Source organism: Mandrillus leucophaeus, unplaced genomic scaffold, assembly GCF_000951045.1.
Source record: "Mandrillus leucophaeus isolate KB7577 unplaced genomic scaffold, Mleu.le_1.0 Scaffold130, whole genome shotgun sequence".
In the NCBI taxonomy this organism is placed as follows: Eukaryota; Metazoa; Chordata; class Mammalia; order Primates; family Cercopithecidae; genus Mandrillus; species Mandrillus leucophaeus.
In genome coordinates this window covers 3,059,262-3,080,632 of record NW_012101255.1, presented here as the reverse complement: position 1 = coordinate 3,080,632, position 21,371 = coordinate 3,059,262, and the positions used below count along the sequence as shown (strand labels likewise).

Genomic DNA, 21,371 nt, shown 5'->3' with positions numbered 1-21,371 from the left:
ATATCAGTCACACTTGAACACTTAAGGCAGAGAGATTTGTCAGTGTGAGTTTTGAGGCTGAGACATAATATTACTTACAAGTTTTCCTTTCTGGAAAACCAGAAGGCCCTCTAGTGAAAAAAAAAAAAAAAATCCATGTGAAGAATCTCCTCCAGTGTATCTGGAAAGGCTGGAGACATAATGGTGAAATGTCAAACCCGGCTTTGAAGATCATACTTAGTTCAGCCTTTTGATTAAAGAAGGTACACCCAGAGACTTCTCTAAGATACTTTTTTTGTTGTTAAGCAAAAACTACTGGAAAGATGTTCTTACCTTCCATCAGTCTATTTACTATAGGAAAGGGAGGTTGAGATCGATCCTTTAACTGTAGTGAAAGCTATAGTTCTTGAAATTTAAGAGTAATTTTTAAATAAAAGTGTAAATATTAATAACTGGCTCCCTGTATTTAGGGATGCTTTTTTAATGGCCTAAATAAGAATTGGTGTATTGCTACACCAATACCACAAGAGCTGGTATTTGGTTATGGTTTAATGAGGATTTTTGTGGTTTTGAGGAAGTGTCACATGTAAATTTGACATATATATTGCAAATTTTTAAAAGCTGACTCGTTGCAATGTTTTAAAATTATATTTTAAAATTATAGAAAAAGTTTCACGAATTTCACAGACATTTCTTTGCTGGGGTTTTTTAGCGAGAGGCTAATTTTAGGTGTTTTTAAAAGATGAAAAGTGGTATTATGGATTTCCAGAATAATTAGTGTGTGGAAGAATATAGTGACATATATGTTAAAGCTTTCTCTTTCTGTGGTTTCTTCTGAGTTCCTTCACGTTTCTTAACCTCCCATTTCTAATTAGCCTTGTATTTTTGTTATATACTTTTGTTGGTTTGAAAAATACTCACTGAAATTCATTCATCTTCTCTGCTTTTTGTAATTTAAAGTTCATCTTTTTTTGTAGGTGACTTACTTATGGGGAGTCTTTCTTCACTTGAGAACGCTTAGAGAACACCACGTGTCCATAAGTGCGCTCAGCTAGCTAGTCATTGAGAAATTTTGTGTGGATGGGACTACCAAGTAAACTGATTCCATGAGCCACTCAGAAAAATCTGTCTACTTTTTATAGTTGCTCCCATTGTCACACACAGGGACACACCTGTAACACAGATTGAGCTTTATTTTTTCACTTTTGGTAATAATCAGCAGGCATCTTCTCTTTTCTAGCTGCCACAAGCCAATTTTTTCCTGATAAGTTGGCAAATAACCTTTTCTTTCCTCTGTTCCTGTATACTGCCCATACTGCCCCATATCTCTTCAAGAAATGATGACTGGTTTCCTGACCTACCCCGCTTTCTATACACACAAACCCCTCCACCCAAGAATGCAGATTACATTTTCTCTCCTCTTCACACCTCTCAGTTCACAGCATACATACTTAGATTCCTCAGAACTTTAGTATGATGATAAGGCATGAAGCAGATAGTTCTGTTGATAGATGGAAATTGAAATGTATTTAGGATATGACATCAAAAATGCATTTATTTTTCCTCTTACTGTGTTAACAGTTGGTAATCTGAAGAATCTCATTTCCAAATTTGTGAATGTTTGAACTACAGATACTACTGTATCAGTGTTCTTATCAATTGCAACAGTTAATTCAGCGCAGGGGTTTTGATGTATGTGCAGTCCTATTTTAAACATGACACTTACCTCCCTCACCCCAATCATTTAAAATCTACATCGCTTACCAAATGTTCATTTCTAATTTTTGTTAGAGTCTTTCATTGGTTTTTAACTTGACATGTTAGTTTCCAAGATGTAATCTTACACATTTGACTGTTTTGTCACTGATCCAACATACCTGGTGAAGGAATAAATCCATTAAGTAGAAATAGTTGGGGTTTTTTTTGTTTGTTTTAATAGAAAGCCTTAGTAAAAAACAGGGCATTTTAAAATTTTGTGTTTGAAATTAAATAACAGTTTTCCAGGCATATGTTTAAATTACTGAGATGAGTACTTTTGAGGAGGCTACTATCTTAACTGAAAATTTTAATTTTAATGTGATTTGGGGTTACCGCCTTGAAATCTGCATACAGTTTTATATGCAGTCACTCAAATTTGAAATAAAACCAACTGGAGTGAGAGGTCTTGAGTAATTACGATTTAAACTTTGCAAGTAGTTTGACAAATTTCAGATCCTAAGGAAATATTTGTAAATAAGATGTATGCTTTAAAAAAAAAAAAAAAAATTAGGACTTTAGTAAAGTCTATTTCTTTGAGAAAAGGAAGGAAAATGGGAAATTAACAAAAAGATTGAGGTGGTTTAGGTTGATACATTGAAAACTCTATCTTGAGATTTTGATTCCACTACCTAATACAAAGCTCTATATTGGCTTAATTTTGAGATCTTTTAGAATTAAAGAACTGGGCCTTATAGTAATACATCTTAATATTATCACACCTTTAAAAGGCTGATGGTTGTATATGCAGAAGGTTCTCAATTAGCATTGCCTATTGACTCTACATTAATTACCATAAAGTTTATGTTTCTGGCCATTTTCATTAGAAAGGTTTATGGTCAGTTGTTGAGACTTTTCAAATTGATTTTGTGTAAACTGGTGGATGTGATGGTTGAAAATATAATTCTTAAATGTGTAGCTACTTTTATAGTGAACTTTACAAAACTTGTTTAAACTGCATACACACTTAACAGTCTCCTATAAATGAGAGGAGGTGCAAAGTATTACTGGCCCTTTTGGAAAAGGATCACAGTACAGATCACTTTCCATAGATAGCCGACCAGTGTGAACTCTGTAGGCCGCATTCCAGGGACTCTTATGAATGGCTGCAATTGTGAGCTGTCATCTGTGGCCAAAAGACTGTTGAAAACCTGATTCTGAGGATCCTTTGGTGGCAGATATTTCTATGTCTTGTTAATGGTTTTATTTGTGTGGTTTGCTAATGACCACTGATAAAGTATTATACATTGTGAAAGTTAAGTGGTGTGTCCTGGTATGTGCCATAAATACACATTTTGTTTGTACATTTATATATATTTTAAACAAAATTCTGCTTTTTTTTTTACTTGAAGTTTAAGTGAGAGGATTAAGTAAATGTATACCAGGAGGCAGAACTGTCTCAATCTTAGACCTCTGTTATATGAAAGTCTCACTGAATTGAAGTCTCTAAAGATGGACATTTCTGTCTTGAATATGTTTCTTGGAAGCTGACATTTATCTGTTAGATTGTGAAGGTAATTTTGCTCTTGTAGGTTTACAGTTGATGTGTGAATTACATACTAGATACTATCTTAGGCCTATCTACATGTTTAAGAGTGTTCTTACTGAGGAGTTAGTAATAAAAATGTCAGATCATATATATGTGATATTATTGTTTAGTATAAAAACTGATATTGATGTATTCATCAGGAGCGCCACATGGATTACTAAAACATACTTTATTCATAAACGTGGCTCGAAGTAAAAGGAAATGACAGTTTTCCAAAAAGGCTTACGGTTTTCCGAAGTACCTGAAATTCCTAAACCGTGAGCTATATCTGTAGGAGTGTGGCCTTTTATATTCACAGTGACACATATTGTATAAAATTTTATGTGAACTAAATCATATAGGCCAAACATTGTTGAATATTTTTAGAAAACATAATGGCTTATATGTGTGTGAATAATACAGATTCCAACTATTTTAGTAACACTTGTTTTTTCTCTTTAGGAGATCACAACCCCTGAACTAAATCACCTTTATGAGAAGTCATTTTATGTAGGACTGGTGGTAGGGGTATATATGTTCTCTACTTCCTGAGAATAAATATAATGCCAATTCATTTGTTATTTAAGAATCCTGGGCCAGGGGTGGTGGATCATGCCTTGTAATCCCAGCACTTTGGGAGACCAAGGTCGGGATTGCTTGATGTTTGAGTTTGAGACCAGCCTAGGCAACATAGTGAGGCCTTGTCTCTACAAAACATTTAAAACTTAGCTAGGTCTGGAGGCCCACACCTATAGTTTTAGCTACTTGGGGAGGCTGAAGCAGGAGGATCACTTGAGCCCAGGAGCTGGAGGCTACAGGGAGCTATGTTATAATATTGCACTGAAGCCTGGGCCACACAGCAAGACCCTGTCTGTGAAAAGAAAAAGAAAAAATAATTCTGATAGCACTAATTTGGAAATAGTGAAATACAGTACTGGATCTGTGAATCTGGTACTTCCCAATTAGGAATGGGAGTCTATCTGTCTCTGCACCAGAAAAGATCAGAAGCAGTTATGAACAAATGGCAGCCCCACCAATCAGGTAGTAAAGAAACCCAAATAAATCTGGTTCCTAATAGAGGAATAGTAGTTAGGAAAGTATAAAAGGATTCTGACCTTTCTTTCCTAAAATGGCAGGAGTTGGGGGCGGGGAAGTGTAGAATGATAGCAGATTACCAAGGTGGAAGAAAATACAGTGGAATAGCATGAAATATAGTCTCAAAAGAAATAGGAACACTTGTGAATATTGAGGAACGGTGTTCTAATTCTTTCTTTGAAGAATTGTTTTAGTCCAGTGTGTATTTCCTTTTCTGAAGATTCTGTTTATTTCTTAATTGCATTACTCTTTAAATACTTAAAGTATGAGGAAGGAGAGGCCTTACAAAAGCAGGTCTGTCTGGCTAAACATAGCCTGAATGATATTCCATAAGTAATTCCTTAATTGGAAAAGCAGATTTTTAGTAAGAAATATTAATCATATTTAAGGGGTATGTGTAGCAAAACTCCTGATATTTAAGTGTATGATTTTTCTTTATACTAAACCAATGGGCTTGTGATTTGAGGCTACTATTTTCAATGGTATTGTGTGAATTATTGAGTCCACAAAGAATATGTATACCTGAATCATTGGTATAATGTCTTTCCCACAGCAATTCTTGAACGTATCAAATTACTCAATATTTGTTATATTCTTAATCTGGCATTGCTTACGGCAAAAACTGGGTCTCCCTCATAAAAAGGTAGGAACAGTAGCCAGTTTGCACCATTCCTATACATCGTTCCATGACTTTAATAAGCATACTTTGATGTATACTCTTCAAATTTGGCTTAGTAATATTAAAGGTGTATTGATGGATTGTTTCTTATATGAAAGTGTTGCATGAGTTCTGCTCTCTTTTTTTTTTTTTTTTTTTTTTTGAGACGGAGTCTCGCTGTGTCGCCCAGGGTGGAGTGCAGTGGCTGTATCTCAGCTCACTGCAAGCTCCGCCTCCCAGGTTTACACCATTCTCCTGCCTCAGCCTCCTGAGTAGCTGGGACTACAGGCACCCACCACCTCGCCCGGCTAGTTTTTTTGTATTTTTTTAGTAGAGACGGGGTTTCACCATGTTCGCCAGGATGGTCTCGATCTCCTGACCTCGTGATCCGCCCGTCTCGGCCTCCCAAAGTGCTGGGATTACAGGCTTGAGCCACCGCACCCGGCGAGTTCTGCTCTTAAATCAGGTGAATTAAATTTCATCTAGATTGCTTGTCTCAAATTTAAAGCCGCAAATCAGACTTAAATAATTAGTATTTAGTATTTAGTTTGATTTCTTTGTACCCAAGCTAATTTTTGTTTAAGAAGAAAAAGTGCTTCCATCCTTTTAAATTGTACATTTATTTGTGATGTTAAGTGAAAATTCTGCAGATAATTGAGTTAATTTTATTAGTGTTTGCCTGGGACATATACCTATTATTAGGGTAGGCAGGACAAATAAGTAAAGTCTAAATGTTAAATTACTTAAAGCTTCTTTTCCCATAAGCCTTTACTAAAATTTGTCTAAAGAATATTGCCTTGTAGAAGATGGAGTTTGTGATTAATGTGTCAATTATTATAAATAATGATGGCATAGTTTTAAATGTTAGTGTTAGGCTGTTCATCTTCATTATTATACAAGTATATCATTTAACCTGAATAAAGGATTCCCAAAGCTAAGTGTAAAGCCCACTAGTTTCTAAAGTAGAGTTAGTATTTCATTTTTATCAAGTGGTTTTGTATGTTAAAGCAAAACAAATCTTTGCTTGGTATACTGTCTACCTAGTCTTTGAAGACAAAACAAAGGAGAGAGGAGCTGTTTTGATCAAATAAAACCAATAGCATGTTTAATTATGTGTTAACATATGTGAATGACCATTACAGAGACAGTGGAGTCAGACATACCTGGGCTAAAATCTAACTGCTGTATTTGACCTTGAGCTAGTTGGCGTAGATGCCTTGTTTCCTCTTATGAAAAATGGGGATTGTACCTACCTGGGAGAGTTTTAAAGGATTAAATGATGTATGCAAGTAATTTGAACAGTCTGTAACATAATATATGTGGCAAACGTATGTCACAGAAATGTTAATATTTCAGTGTCCAAACTGTTCTCCCAGATCACCCCTTCACATGCTGTAAATCATACCAAGAATCTTCCATTTTAGTATGAAAGCATAATTGTATGGTATGGTTGTAGTCAGAAAAAAGGAGATGATGTTTTAGTGCAGAGGAGTCATGATGTTGTAAGAAGTATAGGGAATTGTGTTCCAGTCATGGCTCTTCTATCATTTAGCTGGTTTCTTTGGTCAAGTCATTTCACTTGTCTGTTTTTCTTTTTTGAGACTTTGTCAAATTTTAAGATTTCTTCTAGCCTTATGTATATGAGACCATACATTCAGGTGTGCTTCATGAGAGAACAGCAAACTTAAACCTTGTCACCCCTTTCCTGCCACTTGACTATTGTGTGGCAATAAATGAAGTTTACAAATACTCATTAAGTAGGTTGATGGCCCAAGAAAACATTTAAAACAGCATATCAGTCATTCAGCTTTCATGATGCTCTGCGAGTAGTGAGCACTGGAATACAAATATGAGACTATCCTGCCCTCCTAGATCTCAGGCATTTTCATCATCATGAAAATGATGATCAGATGTATACTTTGACATACATTGTAGGTGGTGATGGAGTAATATAAGGTGCTAATGGGAACAATTTGAGACATCAGATCAGGTTGGGATTGGTAGGGTAGTAGACTGACTTCTATTTAAAAATTATTCTCTGCATAGGTATTTATATAGTTCAAAACTCAAAATATATAAAAGAGTAAAATCGAAAGCCCCTCTGCTTTCTCTGTCCTCTAGCCACCCAGTTTGTCCTTAGAAGTACCCATTATTACTTGTACATTCTTTTGAGGCTAACTCTTGAACTAAATCTTAAAATGGTCATTCAGATTAGGTCACTAAGAAAAGAAGGGGATAGTTTTCCAAGCAGAGATAAAAGGTAGTTTGTATAATGATTTGTGAAAGAGTGAGAATCTATCGTTTGGAAAATGGTATTATTAATTTGACAGGAACCAGAGTGAAGGACTTAAATGTCATGGTAAGAAATTTAGATTTTTATTTTTTTTTATTATTTTTTTGAGACGGAGTCTTGCTGTGTTGCCCAGGCTGGAGTGCAGTGGCCAGATCTCAGCTGACTGCAAGCTCCGCCTCCTGGGTTCATGCCATTCTCCTGCCTCAGCCTCCCGTGTAGCTGGGACCACAGGGGCCCGCCACCACGCCTGGCTAATTTTTTTTTTTTTTTTTTTTTAAGTAGAGGCGGGGTTTCACTGTGTTAGCCAGGATGGTCTCGATCTCCTGACCTCGTGATCCGCCTGTCTCGGCCTCCCAAAGTGCTGGGATTACAGGCGTGAGCCACCACGCCTGGCCAGAAATTTAGATTTTTATAGTAAGTTGCTGTTAAAGGTGTTTATTGAAGCTTTTATTGTTAAAATAATGTATATCTTGAAATGATTTCAGTATCCTTTCAGTGATTATTGCATTTTAAATTATAATCTTATGATAAAGTTGTGTTAAGGGAATACCTTCGGAGTGCTGAGTCCCAAAAATCAGAATTCTTATCTAATGAAATATGCCAAATATTTTGGTACACCTAGCTCTAAGTTTAAGTATTTTGTTTCCCTCAATATTACCTTGATAATGTCAGAACATTTGGTACATGTTGAGATACTCTACCAAAATTTGATTTATAGGCAGCGTAATTTGGGAACTAACCCTATATTAAACAAAAAGCAAACTTACTTGTGTCAGGTCCTATGTATATAGACTTTCATTTGATCTTTTCAACAATTTGTAAGAAAGTGGTTTCTTCCCTTCCTCCTTTCTTATGGTTTAAGGAAACAAACTCTTAGAATTTGAGTCACCTAGGTATTGGGTGACAAAGCATAGACTCATATTCAGACCTTTAACCCAAAGCCAGTGCTTTTGAATATTCCGAGTTACAAATTTGTTTTATTACTTGGCAGACAGTAAGTTAGGAGGAAGGAAGAGCTACCATAGCCACTGATTTGTTGTGTTGTAACCCTTTACCTAAAGGATATTTTTAATCATTTAAATTCCCCAGATAATAATACTGGAGATGGTGCTTGTTGATCTTCTTCATATCGTATTTCCTTGGTTTCTATTTAGAGATCTCTGAAGTCATATTTTGGCATAGATAAGAGAAAGAGGTGTTTGTTGAGTGCTCAAGTACCTTATGCTTTAAGCTTTGACAATTTTTGTAGCTTAGTTTTGAGGTATGGAATGTTTGTGTTTTTCTCCCTGTTGTAGTCAGTTACCCTACAAAGTAGTATCTTGCAAAAACGGGTAGACATGCCACATGCTTTGAATCATTTTCTGATATAGTATTTTGACTTACTTGGAAATTAATGTGATGGACTATTGAGTATGTAAAGTCAGGGAAAAAAGAATATATTTTGTTCAGTGGTGTTGAAGAATGTTTACAAATAGGAAAACAGCATTTTTGTTTAGGTGGCTGAAGTACAGTGTAAACCACATCTCAGTCTTCCTAGAATTGCTTCATTGTCTCTATATTTAGAGTGGTAGTTTATATTAATGTCAAATAAATTGTTAGAAAGCTGGTTTCAAATTTTACTTCCTGAGTGGAAGAGAATTTGTGACCACAGCTGCATAAAAAATCAGTATTTCGTTCTAATAAAATATTTAATTTCAGTTGCCTCTTCATGCTTTCAGATTTCATAGACTGTAACCTTGAAATGATCCCATTAACAGCCTTTTCCTTGGGCTCTTAATCTCCTCAATTTTATGCCATTCCAAAATAGAAGTCTCTCTGATAATCAAGCCCTTCAATCTTTACAAATGGCTCTTTTCCCTTCTACTTTCTTGATCAGTAATTTCACAGACTTGACTCCTTTAATCTATACCTGTTAATCAGTGTTTGGAGACCAATTATTGTTGCTGTTTGCAAGAAATCCCTCAGTTTATGGATAACATCCCAGTTGAAGTATCTCAGAAACAAAATTTCATAGCTTATAAGACTGTCTAAATTTTTACCTTTAAAATCTAGACTGTTTAAAGTTTTATGTAGTACATAGATTGTATAACTATGTACTATGGAAAACCATGTACTGTGGCTTCTTCACTTTGAATATATGTAGAGTGATTATTAATTGTTAGCTTTTTTCTAATTAAGTGTATTCTAATATGTTCTAAAAACTTTTGATCCATTTATACAGTATTTTATTTCACAGGTTCTTTACATATCCCAGTATTTACTACTAATTACAAATATGTTTGTTTTTCACTTTTACATTTGACTTAAGAGATATTTCACTATTCTGTAAAACTGCTGGAATTTTATAACAAGTCATATGACTTCATTTGGAACCAACTTACCTGGAATATGAATTTGATTCAAATTAAATATTTATATTTCCAAAGTCAGAGGATCTAAAGTTCTTTTAAAGAGGCCAGGTGTGGAGGCTCATGCCTGTAATCCCAGCACTTGGGGAGGCCAAGGCGGGCAGATCACCTGAGGTCAGGAGTTTGAGACCAGCCTGGCCAACATGGTGAAACCCCATCTCTACCAAAAATACCAAAAATTAGCTGAGTGTGGTGGTGGGCACCTGTAATCCCAGCTACTCGGGAGGCTGAGGTGGGAAGACTGTTTGAACCCAGGAGGCAGAGTTTGCAGTACAGCCACGATTGTGCCATTGCACTCCAGCCTGGGTGAGAAGAGTGAAACTCTGTCTCCAAAAAATAAATAAATAATTGTTATTTTAAAGAATATCATCCCTATAAATATATTGTGGGTACTCTTTAATGAATTTTGAATTGTAGACTTGAAGAATAACTTCCAAGTATACTCTTTCTTATTCTTTTGTGTATACTACCTTCCTCTCTGAGTCACTCCATTTAAACTGGAGGTTTCCAAACAGACCTTTGAGGAGAGCAAACTAGTTCCCATATGTTCCTGGGCAAGCCTGTTTTTTTTTTAAAAAAAAAACAAAAAAACAAAAAAGGAAACAACAACCAAAAAAAACCAAATTGAATGTTCAGTTGGTTCAGTTTTCATTTGATTTGGCAGACTGACTTCTAAGTACAGCGAAAAAAGTGGCCTGACAAATACATCTTAAGAGGATGTAAGCCGTTAAACAAACAGTAGTTAGAAACCTCTTAAGCTTTTCTTGTTATTAGCAGGTCTAATCAGTGTCTTTGATTGCCTTAGACCTAGTTAGGAGAAAAGCGGTGAAGGGGTTAAAAGAATAGAAAGGAGTTGAAGTAGGGCAAGCAATGAGAAATACACGTATTAGTCTCCTAATTAATCAAACAGTTACTTTAGTGATTCTCTGGCATCTTGGAAGTCATTTTTTTTTTAATTGTACTAATAATTCTGCACAGAGTTTAAGGCTGTTAATAGGACTCCAGAATTGCCATGTTGTATCTAAACCTCATTTTGTAGATTAAAATAATAGCTATTAAGAATTCACTGTATGCCAGGAACTTTACATTTAGACTCAGTTCTTCAGCCATCCTGCAAAGCTAGGTAGTAATGTAACCAGTTAACAGATAAAGAGACAGACTTAAAGAGGTCAAACTAATGCTGCTATGTGTTTAGCGTAGTGGTTTAAGAGCATAAACTCTGGAACTAGATTGCCACCTACTAACTCAGTGATGTAAGCCAAGTTACTTCTATCTGACCCAGTTTTCTCATCTATGAGATGGGAATAGTGGTTCCTACCTCTTAGGGCTATTGTCAAAATGTAGTTAATGAGTGTAAAGCAGTTAAAATAGTGTGTGGTACCTAATAAATACATTCTTAACCACTGCTGTTCTGCTACAAAGTTATATGGCAAAGTTTTTGTTAGCTTCCAGACTTACAGGTTGAAGGTGGGGGAAGACTATGAAAGCGTGCTGAGGAGGAGGGAACAGGTTTGTCAAAAGTTTGGGTCCCCGTGGAACCAGTCCCTAGATAGGAGGTGAATCATACTTACTGGGAGACAGTCCAGAAGAGCCCATCAGTTAAGAGTCTATGGTGATAGCCCTAGGGAATGTATCCCTAGGGAATGTTAGAAATGAAAAATAATTACAATAAATAGGCTTTTACCCCTTAAAGTGGTACAGTACCAATGCTAGAATTAGAAAGCTGCCAAACAATTGCAGTGCCTTTTTTTGCCCTATACGAGAAAAAAAACACATATAAATAAATGGGTTTTGAAGGTGGAAATGTGTCAAGTCCAACCCAGGAAAGAACTCTTCATTGTTAATTATCAAACCTTTGCTACTTTTAACAGAGCCTAAGAAAAGTTTTTACATTGTGAAGATATAGCTTAACTTACTTTATGTGAATACTCTACCTGAAAATAGCCTTGTTAAACTGTTAAGATGGATATTTATAAAGGCATTTGGTACAGAACAGTGTTGATTAGGCTATGAATTAGTCATATTTATATGCACACACACACAAAATTGGATGCTACTTAGTATTTAGTTTCATCTGCATTACCTCTTTATAACTGTGATCCTGAATTATTGTTGAAGTCTGCTGGATTTTGTCCAGTTTTTAATTTCTTTCGAAGTGTTGTTTTAAGCAAACTTACGTGGTTTTTAAATCTTTTTATTATTAAAAGTTACACTGTTTTAGAAATCTAAAATCTTCCATCTTCTTTTGAAAAGTAGTGATTATACTGTACGTTCTCAACTTCATTTCCATTTGATTCTCGGATCTCACAGGAATCCTTCAACTGCTTTCTACCAAGCGTTCCATTTGAACACGTTACAGGAATCAAAGAGCCTCTGGGATAGGTATGAATACTTACATATGGAATGCATACATGCAAAACTGTATGCATGAATTGCTTTGCACTGTACTGGTTTCTCATCATTAAAACTGATCTTTGTTATTTTATGGGGGGGAAATCACATGGTATCTAGCATGGGACAAAGCAGCAAAATAAACCAAAAGGACAATCTATATTTTATATAGAAAATAAACATACTTTTCTGCATCCTGTGTACTTTAAGTATATCTGTATTTCTGAAGGGTTCCTATTGTGTTGAATTTTTGATATGAAATAGTTACTTCCCCAGTGTATTTTAATGCAAATACATATTCTATAAAATAAACTATATTTTAATTTTTGTGCTATTTTATGTTTTCTTTTTTTTTCCTGTAAAAGCCATAGTGATTCAAAGCAAAATGTTATTTCAAATTATGAAATTGGAGGAGGAACAAGACCAAGGTATCAAAGTAATCGTTGTTTAATTTTTGGCAAGAAACTTTAACTTCAAGTTTGTTTGCTAGAATTCACTAGGTCTGCATTACTGATTTGTAAGCCCCTAGAACAGTTTGCTTTCTTACAGAAATGCTATATAGATTTTACTGTTAACTTTTAAAAATACAGAATGAAGTCTTGGAGTTCTTTTATGGCAAAAGATACTTTGGTTTATCTTTCTGCTTAACACACATTTTAAGTAGTGTATGCTCTGTTCAATCGTTTTGCTGAATATTTATTAGCACTCCATCATTTTGTGTTTAGTTAATAGAAGTTGAGTTCAAACAATGTTTTTAAAATTCACACAAAGCTCGTTAGATTCTTTTAACTCTGCCTGGCAACGCATTTGTGTCTTCTGCCATAGTTTTTGGATAACACTCATGAACTCAACTCCCATCTCTTTCATTAGAAAAGAGTATTGCTAAGTGCATGTACATGTCATATTAAGACATGATACACATTGCCTAGAAATGCTAAAACAGTCTTAATTCTTCGGCTTGATTTGCTTGTGTGTGTCACTCTAGGGAAATAACAGTTTTTTTTTGATGTTGTGTTCCAGAAATGTTTTTAAATAGTTACTTTTAGAACAGGAAGTTTTAAAATTTGTAGTACCGTGTTTATAAAATAAATTTTTAAATAGTTCTCTAGCCATTTAAATTAATACATAAATGTAAATTGTGAGATGAAATAAACATGAAGGTTTAATCATTCAGATAGTTTTCCAAATGTAGCCAGAATGTGAGTACTTTGGAGTATGCTTTATAGTTTCCCTTAGAAAAAGGAAAAATAGCACTCTGTTTAGAAATGTAATAAGAGTAGCTTTCAAAAGTTTGATGATTTATTTCAAATAGCTAACTTTGAGCTGTCATGGTGTCGATATGAATGATATATATTTATCAGTGTAGAAAGGTTTGAGCTATATTTTTAATAATTTGAATCTAATATTGAAAGGTTTATTTTGTTTCATAATAAAACAACCATAGAAGTTGGCTGTACATCATTTGTTGTTACAGCTAAATACTCCTTATATGTTTTCTTTTTGAGATACCAGAAACTTTTAAGTATCGGAAATGAGGCAGGTTGCGTATTTATGGTTTCTCATGGGTTGAAAATACTTATTTTATCTTCTCCTTGGAGCCTGTTGTTCAGAGCCAAAGAAGTTAGTGGATATTTGTCTGTAGTGTGTTAATGCCAAAATATAATAAAATCAAAATATAATCAGATCAGCCATTCTTCACTGTAAATTGGCCTTGTTGGTACTAAGGTGACAAGCCCAACCCAATAGAAACTGGCTAGTGGCTTTCTTTGAACTTTTCAACTAGCTTATTAAATTTTCCATTGAGAGAAGCAATCATGGCTAACTTTGTTAGTTTTAATAATCTACACTTTCAATTGGTAACTACAGAATTACTGATAGGTGTATCAGCTGATAAAGTATTGTGAAACCGTTTATTCCTTGCAAACGGGTTGAAGATTTGTGTGTGTTAAGCTTTAAAAAATATTAAATATAACTTCTGACCTTGTTTGTTTTGGACATCACCAAATTACATTGTTCATTTTTACTCTTATAAATTCAGGATTTTTTATTTTACTAATTTGTCAAAGAGGTATTTGGCAGGGGTGATTCTACTATTAAAGAGAGACATTGACTGGGTGCAGTGGCTCACGCCTGTAATATCAGCACTTTGGGAGGCTGAGGCAGGTGGATCACCTGAGGTCAGAAGTTCGAAACCAGCCTGGTCAACATGGTAAAACCCCATTTCTACTAAAAATACAAAAATTAGCTGGGTATGGTGGCACGCGCCTATAATCCCAGCTACTCAGAAGGCCAAGGCAGGAGAATTACTTAAACCTGGGAAGCGGAGGTTGCAGTGAGCTGAGATTGCGCCATCGCACTCCAGCCTGGGTGACAAGAGCGAAACTCCATCTCAAAAAGAAAAAGAGAGATGTTTGGGAGTTTAAGGGACTGCAAGTCCCTAACGTTATCTTCTACATTATCTATTTATTTTGAGGCATAGATTTGTCTCGCTATTGCTAGATAACAAATTTTAGGCTCCTATTTGTGAATGTTGGAAATCATTTTCAGTAGGGGCAGCTTTTAAGTGCCCATTTTCAGTAAACCTGCCCTAAATAGCTGAATATCCCTAGTTTGATTTTGCGTAACTCGAAAGACAAGAATCTCCTTTTTTCCCCAGGAAATCTTTCAATTTAGCAGAATATCTTTTAAAATATAAGTAACTAATGTACCTTTCTCATATTGACTTAAAATTCTCTAATGGCCCCTTTGTTTCCTTCCATATTTAAATTATAATTGGCAAATTAATAGACTTTTCACCAAGTAGCCTGCCTCTGCCTATATTTAGATACTTCTCCTTGCATTTATATCCAGTGCTTTACTCAGTTATTGTACTAAAATTGAAGCTACCCTCAAGCCTTCCTTTCCTTTTTTCTGTAGGTGCCATCATGGTTTCTGTCTTCTCTGTTTGCCATTTGCAGAGTCCTCGGGGAATCAATTAGCTGAAACCATCTTCAAATGTAGGGACAGTAGATACTGATAACTCAAAAATAATCCAACCCTTTCTTCAGTAGCCCAAACTGTTTTTGAGTTGACTCTTTACTAAAATAAATACTATAACTGCCGTAGCTTTCTGGGAGATTATCTTACTATGGAGGAGTTAATTTTTCATGAGATCCTAGCCTATTGGTATTTCAGAATAGTAACTTTAAAATTTGACTTCCTATTTTCTAAACAACAGTTTTCCGAAGTTAATACTTGGCATTGCTTTGTTAAATTGGCAGAATTAGTTTAGAAACCTATCCTGATGATCACTGGGGTGCAGGGAGCAGGTTGTCTTTGGGAGTCCTTTGTTTACAAAAGCTCAGCGTAAGAATTTATAGCAAACAATTTTATCCTCTTCTAAATACCAGGTCACTAAAGTAAAGGAATACTAAAGGGAAGAAACTTCAGCTAGACTAAAGGAAGAAATTAGGTAGCTTGTAAGGCTTTAACCCTATTGATAAGCATTTGCAGAGCTTTTGTCTTCATTAAGAAATGCATAAATGTTGTTAAAACAAGTGAGAGAACAGTTGCTAGGTGTGCTTGTTTATCCTTATGATAACATCAGTATTTAGAGAGAAGTTTATAAGGAAAGTAGTAGACATGGGTTATTAACTTAAAATGAAAGTCTAGTAAGTTTATCCTAAATTTTTTCACTAGATAATTGATGATCTCAGATTGTTTTCTACAGTGATTATTCACTTACATTTATTACCTCTAATTTTAAAATTATTGGATTAAAAAAGTCTTCTTATTTCAATAGCCTCAAGTATTTTGTGTAGGGAACGCCTTCCAGTATTTCCTATCATTGTTCTCTATGAGATGTTTTTGAAGCTAGGAATAAATTAGAACTAAGCTGCTTGTATCATAAATACCTTTGGTACCATATGAGACAACTTATTTTGTTTTACTCATCTCTAAGAAGCTTGGCTCCATCATGAACATCCACCAGTACTTGTTATCTCAAATGGTAAAACTCAAGTTGTACAACTTAGCTGATCTAGTTTTTGAATGCTTGGTGATAGGACTTGTTAAATTTTTTTATTAAAGTATAATTTGTATCAGGAAAGTGCACCATTCATAAATACATAGCTCTAATTGAACACACCTGTGTAACCAGCGCCCAGATCAAGACAGAATATTATAAGCCCCTTTCATTTCCTCTTCGTGCCCCCCATCAGTCACTTCCCCTCCCAATCCTAATTTCTAATGTGTTATATATGTAGGACTATACACTATGTGTTTTGTGTCTGACCTCTTTCACCCAGTATTATATTTGAGATTCATCTGTATGGTTCTGCATAGTTGTAGATATGAACTATGTAATTTTAAAGAATCACTCAAGTAAGTTATTTGTTGGAGATTGGTATTGGTTAGATGTTCTCTCCTAGTGATTATGCGTAAGTATCTTGAGGATATGTACCTGAACCATTTTGTGACCAACCCCAACAGATTCCTTACTAATTTGTACCTAGTACTTACATAATTTATTATCTGATTATATTTCAACCAATTCCACTAAAAGACGTCTAGTAGAGGATAGTCCAGGAAGCTAAAAATTAATAGAGTATAGCTTTTTAATGATTGCACCTTTTATTCTTCCTCCCTGCCTCCCTCTTTCCTTCCTTCATTTCCTCCTTCCTTCCTTCTTCCCTTCCTCTCCTTCCTTCCTTTTATTTTACTTTTTAATCTGAAATAATTTTAAAGTTGCAAAAATAGTGCTGAGGGTTCTTGTATGTCCTTTACCTAGCTTCCCTTAATGTTAACATGTTGTACAGCCTTAGTACAATTATCAAAGTTAGGAAGTTAACATTGATAGAATACTATTAACTACAGATCTTATTTTAATTTTACCAAGTTTTCCACTTTTTTAAGTGTCCTTTTTCTGTTCCAGGATCCAATTCAGGATTCCACATTGTGTTTAGTCATTATGTCTTCCATTTTAATTTGTAACATAGCACTGTTCCTTTATTGAACATAGTAAGTACCAAGTCTGGTCTTATTGGTGTGGAGAGTCAATTAAGTAAGGTTTTCATCAGTAGTTTAATCTGTAGTTCTTAAGTGGGGAATGGGACAGGCCCAGGGTAGGAGGGGCAGGTAATCAGTGGTACTTAGAGGATGAAAGCTTTATATATTCATTCTAAAACTCATTTTTGAATCTCTGATTTAGATGGAAACCTCAGGGTGTGGTTATGTTCAGATGGCGTTAAATCAAGGAAGTGACAGCCATTGAGGATGACAGCATTTATAAATTTAACTGAAACAAATACAGAAACCAAGAAATTGGAAGAACTTACATGTAAATTCAGGGAGGTTGAAACCTAGGTTGACTAGTTATAGCAAAAAAAAAAAAAAATACTTAGATATGTGTGTTAATGGCATTTTGTAGTATTGGTTAGCAAGTGACAGGGCTGCCACAACTAATGTGATTTTAGGTGATATTTCTAGAACTAGAGTAAGAAATGATGGTGACTAATCTGTTGTACTCCGTTTCTACAGAATAGTCGTTCTAAATACAAAACTAACTAGAAAACCAAATTTCTTTATACTCTACTTGCACATCCAGGGGTATTGCAATAGGCAGACCTGAGCAAGCTTACTAAAAGTAAACAGATCTCTTGGGAAATGGTCTTGCCATCACTATCTTCCTGTCTGTTAACCAAGGATGCTGATTTTAAGTGAAATTTAGTTTTAGTTACTTTAAAATGCCTACGCTGGAGTTTTATTTCCCCCACTTTTCTAAATGGAAAAGAAAAGAGGTAAGTACAAGCATTGGAATTGAACTCATTTACTTGTTTTGTCATTATTGGCTGTGATTATCAGTAAACCTTAAAAGAGCTGTGTATTTGCTTAAGGAATGGAAGACTAGCAAATTATTCTGCTCTTTTAGGAAAGAATTCCATGTCAGAGGCAGTAAATGTTGGTCTGAATAGAGAAACCAGTGGAGCTTCCCTCAGAAGAAAATGAGTGACAGTAAGCTTATTTGGAAATGAGAATTGCCGTAGATAGTGGTGGTAAATGAAGCCCCACAAATAACTAGGCACCAGTTAACACCATGCTGATCATTTCAGCAGCATCTTAAAAACTAGTGAATTCTTCATACCCAGGTGCCAAGTGGAGGTAGAGTAACTCATGGAGAGAAATAACTACACATTACAGACCGACTGGCAGTATTTAAGGTTAACTTCATTTAGAAATCATGGACTATATATATAAATGGGTATCATCAGTCTAGGTCACAGTCATAGGACCATAGGGAAAACCAGGCCTCCAAGTTTTTAAAAGCCACATGGTTGGTTATGAAATTGATGCTCTCAAAAATACAATTCAAATTCTTGTTGATCTGGAAATAAGAGTAGTATGTAGGAAAGAAATACAATTGTATGTAGAGCGTAGTGAATGTAGGTCATTGGAATTTTAATGAAAGAAGCCACTTAAAACTGTTTGAAACCCGTGCCTACAATGTTCTGAAAAGCTACTTGGGAAGCTCAGTAAAGTATTAGATGCTTGGTCATATTAATAAAGTAGTCTGTTTAACAATACATGTTTGTCCCAAATTATAGATACTTGCTGTTTAAGGCATTTTTCTGTTACCATCTCAAGTGGTCTTAGATCACCTTTTCCAACCAAAAGACTCTAAAACCTTAAAAATCTCACTTTTTTAGAGTAGCTCTGAATGAATCTAAGGGAAAATATCAGGAACGTTTGCAATTCCTTGACTCAGCAAAAGTTTGTTCTCCTATAATTAAATACTAGAAGAAACAGTAAGATTTAGTAATTGCTTTCAATGAGCTTGGTCTTAATATGGAAAATGGTAAAGACATTATCACGTGATTGAAAGTGATAATATATAAAATGTAAGCACTTCATGTCTCTCAAGTACAGCTGGAGGGATTGGTCAAAGTTTCTTCAAGAGGTGGCTTTTGAGTTGGAAACTGAAAGGTGGGTAGAATTTGGTCACGCAGAATTAAAGAACTGAGGGGAAGGGAACATTCCAGTTAGAGGAAATACTGTGCACCACTATGAAAGTACTGGGCTTATATGATAAGGATAAAATTAAATTTGGTGGGTGTATAACATATTTGAAGACAGGAGAGGAGAGCAGTTAGATTAGAGACGGTGATTCTAGAAAGGTACTGAGGCCTGAATTAGGCAATGGGGATGAGATAGGAATTACAGGATTTTACAACTGATTGGTCATGATAGGGGAGCAGTCAAACCTGACTCCAAAGTGCCAAACCTAATTGACTGAGGAAATGCTGGTATTGTTAGGAAGTATTAGTGAAAGAATTAGTTTGGGAAGGAGAAAGTAGTGATGAGGTTTTTGGTTTTAGCTGTTTTTTGGATAAGTACATCCAAAAAACTGGCTGGTACAAAGTCGAGGTGAAAATATTTGGGGTACAGCTGAGGCTGCAGACTTGCAGCTTAATATAGACATTAAAGCTAGTTGAGATTTAAGAATGTTTTATTAGAGTTCAAGCTTTAGGAAAGGCCAAGGTTGCCAAGGATTAGAGTAGGGTAAAGGGTCAAGACAGGACCTTGGGCAATATCACCTGTATTTAGAGAACAGAAGGAAGTCTGAAGAGGATGATTGGTCTTAGAGATTAGAACGTTCTGAGGATATTATTTTCCAATCAAAAAGAAGAGAAATGTCTGAATCTTTATTTTGAAATAATTTGGAATTTACAGAAAAATTACAATAGTACAGAGAACTCAATCTTCTTACCAAGATTCAATGTTTGTTAACATTTTGTCATATTTGCTTTATCATCCTAACATATTATTTTAGGAACCACTAACAAGGTGAAACCCCATCTCTACTAAAAATTCAAAAATTAGCCAGGCATGGTGGCAGACACCTGTAGTGCTTGGTATTCGGGAGGCTGAGGCAGGAGAATGGTGTGAACCCAGGAGGTGGAGCTGGCAGTGAGCCGAGATTGCACCACTGCACTCCAGCCTGGGTGACAGAGTGAGACTCCGTCTCAAGAAAAAAAAAAAGTAGATAGGAAGTACCATATCCATTTAACTTCAGATACTTCAGCGTATGTTTCCTAAGAAGATTATTCTCTTAACAACAATGTAATTACCAAATTCAGGGTATCTTATATTAATGTACTGTTATCAAATATGAATATATAGTACATATTCAGATTTTGTCAGTTATTACAATAATATCCTTCATAACCATTTTTTAATCTGTTAGAAGAGCCAGTATAGGTTCACCAATTATACTTATGTTGTCTTTTTCCCCTCCTGTCTTGTTTGAATATGTGAGTACTTGTATTAGTCACCTATAGGATTATTTAAAATTTAGATATTTACAAAAAAGGCAGTATTAACGTTTTGGATAAAATACTAGAAAAAAAATGTACTTGCTTAGCTAGTTTCTGTTATTGGAAGTATTGGGAGGCAAGGGAGTACTGCCTAAAATCCAGCTGAAACAACTACTAGAATTGGTGAAGTTTTATAAGGGGAGGTCTTTTATTGCTCAAAGTTGGGGTGGTTGGTGGCAAGACTAGGAGAACATTTGTATATTAATGTGTCCGTTACAATAGAAATTGAAGTATATTTGTGTACTTCCCTTTCCGTACTGTGATTTTTGTATGTATGTATTAAATTGGGCTTTTAATTATTTTGAGTTGGAAAAAATAGTATAATTTTAAAGACATTTTACATCACCATTTGGGTTTGCAAATTATGTATTGCTATCCTTTATATTCTGTTGTATCCTCTTAGTTTTATTCTGGTAGTTGTGTTAGGTGTCTTGTCTGCTGTGAGATTTTTAACCACAAATCTGAATCTCATTATTCGAAGTGGTGTTTCACTGGACCCTAAACATCTCTTCTCTAAACTTTTCTATGGCTAGCTGAAGTGGGACACTAGACATTCTGACATCTATTTTCAGCACATTACTAGATTTCAGAATTGGCAAAGAGAAATTATTTCTTAACTGCTCACCCACCATTATATATGCTTTCTGCTAATATGTCTACCACCTTCCTCTTTAGTAAATTTAATATGTTATTTAATAAATTTTTCAACCTAAGTCATTCCAGCCTATTTTGAGATGTTTTGATAATTATTTTCAGGTGAAATTTGAGAAACAGTTTTGAAAAAGGTGGGAATAGCTGGTAAGGTCTCTTTATTATTTATTTATTCATGTATTCAATTCTTTTAACTTTTCAATCAAATAGATTTTAAGTAAACCAAGGCTTTGAATAGAACAGAAAAGTGTATGTATGTGTG

At 35.0% G+C, this 21,371-nt stretch overlaps 1 protein-coding gene across 1 annotated transcript in view; it reads left to right on the top strand.

Moving 5' to 3' along the window:
- TSC22D2 (TSC22 domain family, member 2) overlaps positions 1-21,371 on the top strand; it is a 51,567-nt gene that overhangs the window by 2,634 nt on the left and 27,562 nt on the right. The window contains exon 2 of the mRNA XM_011972807.1: positions 11,938-12,098. Coding sequence (XP_011828197.1) covers positions 11,938-12,098 — 161 coding nt within the window. The remainder of the gene's footprint in view (positions 1-11,937; positions 12,099-21,371) is intronic.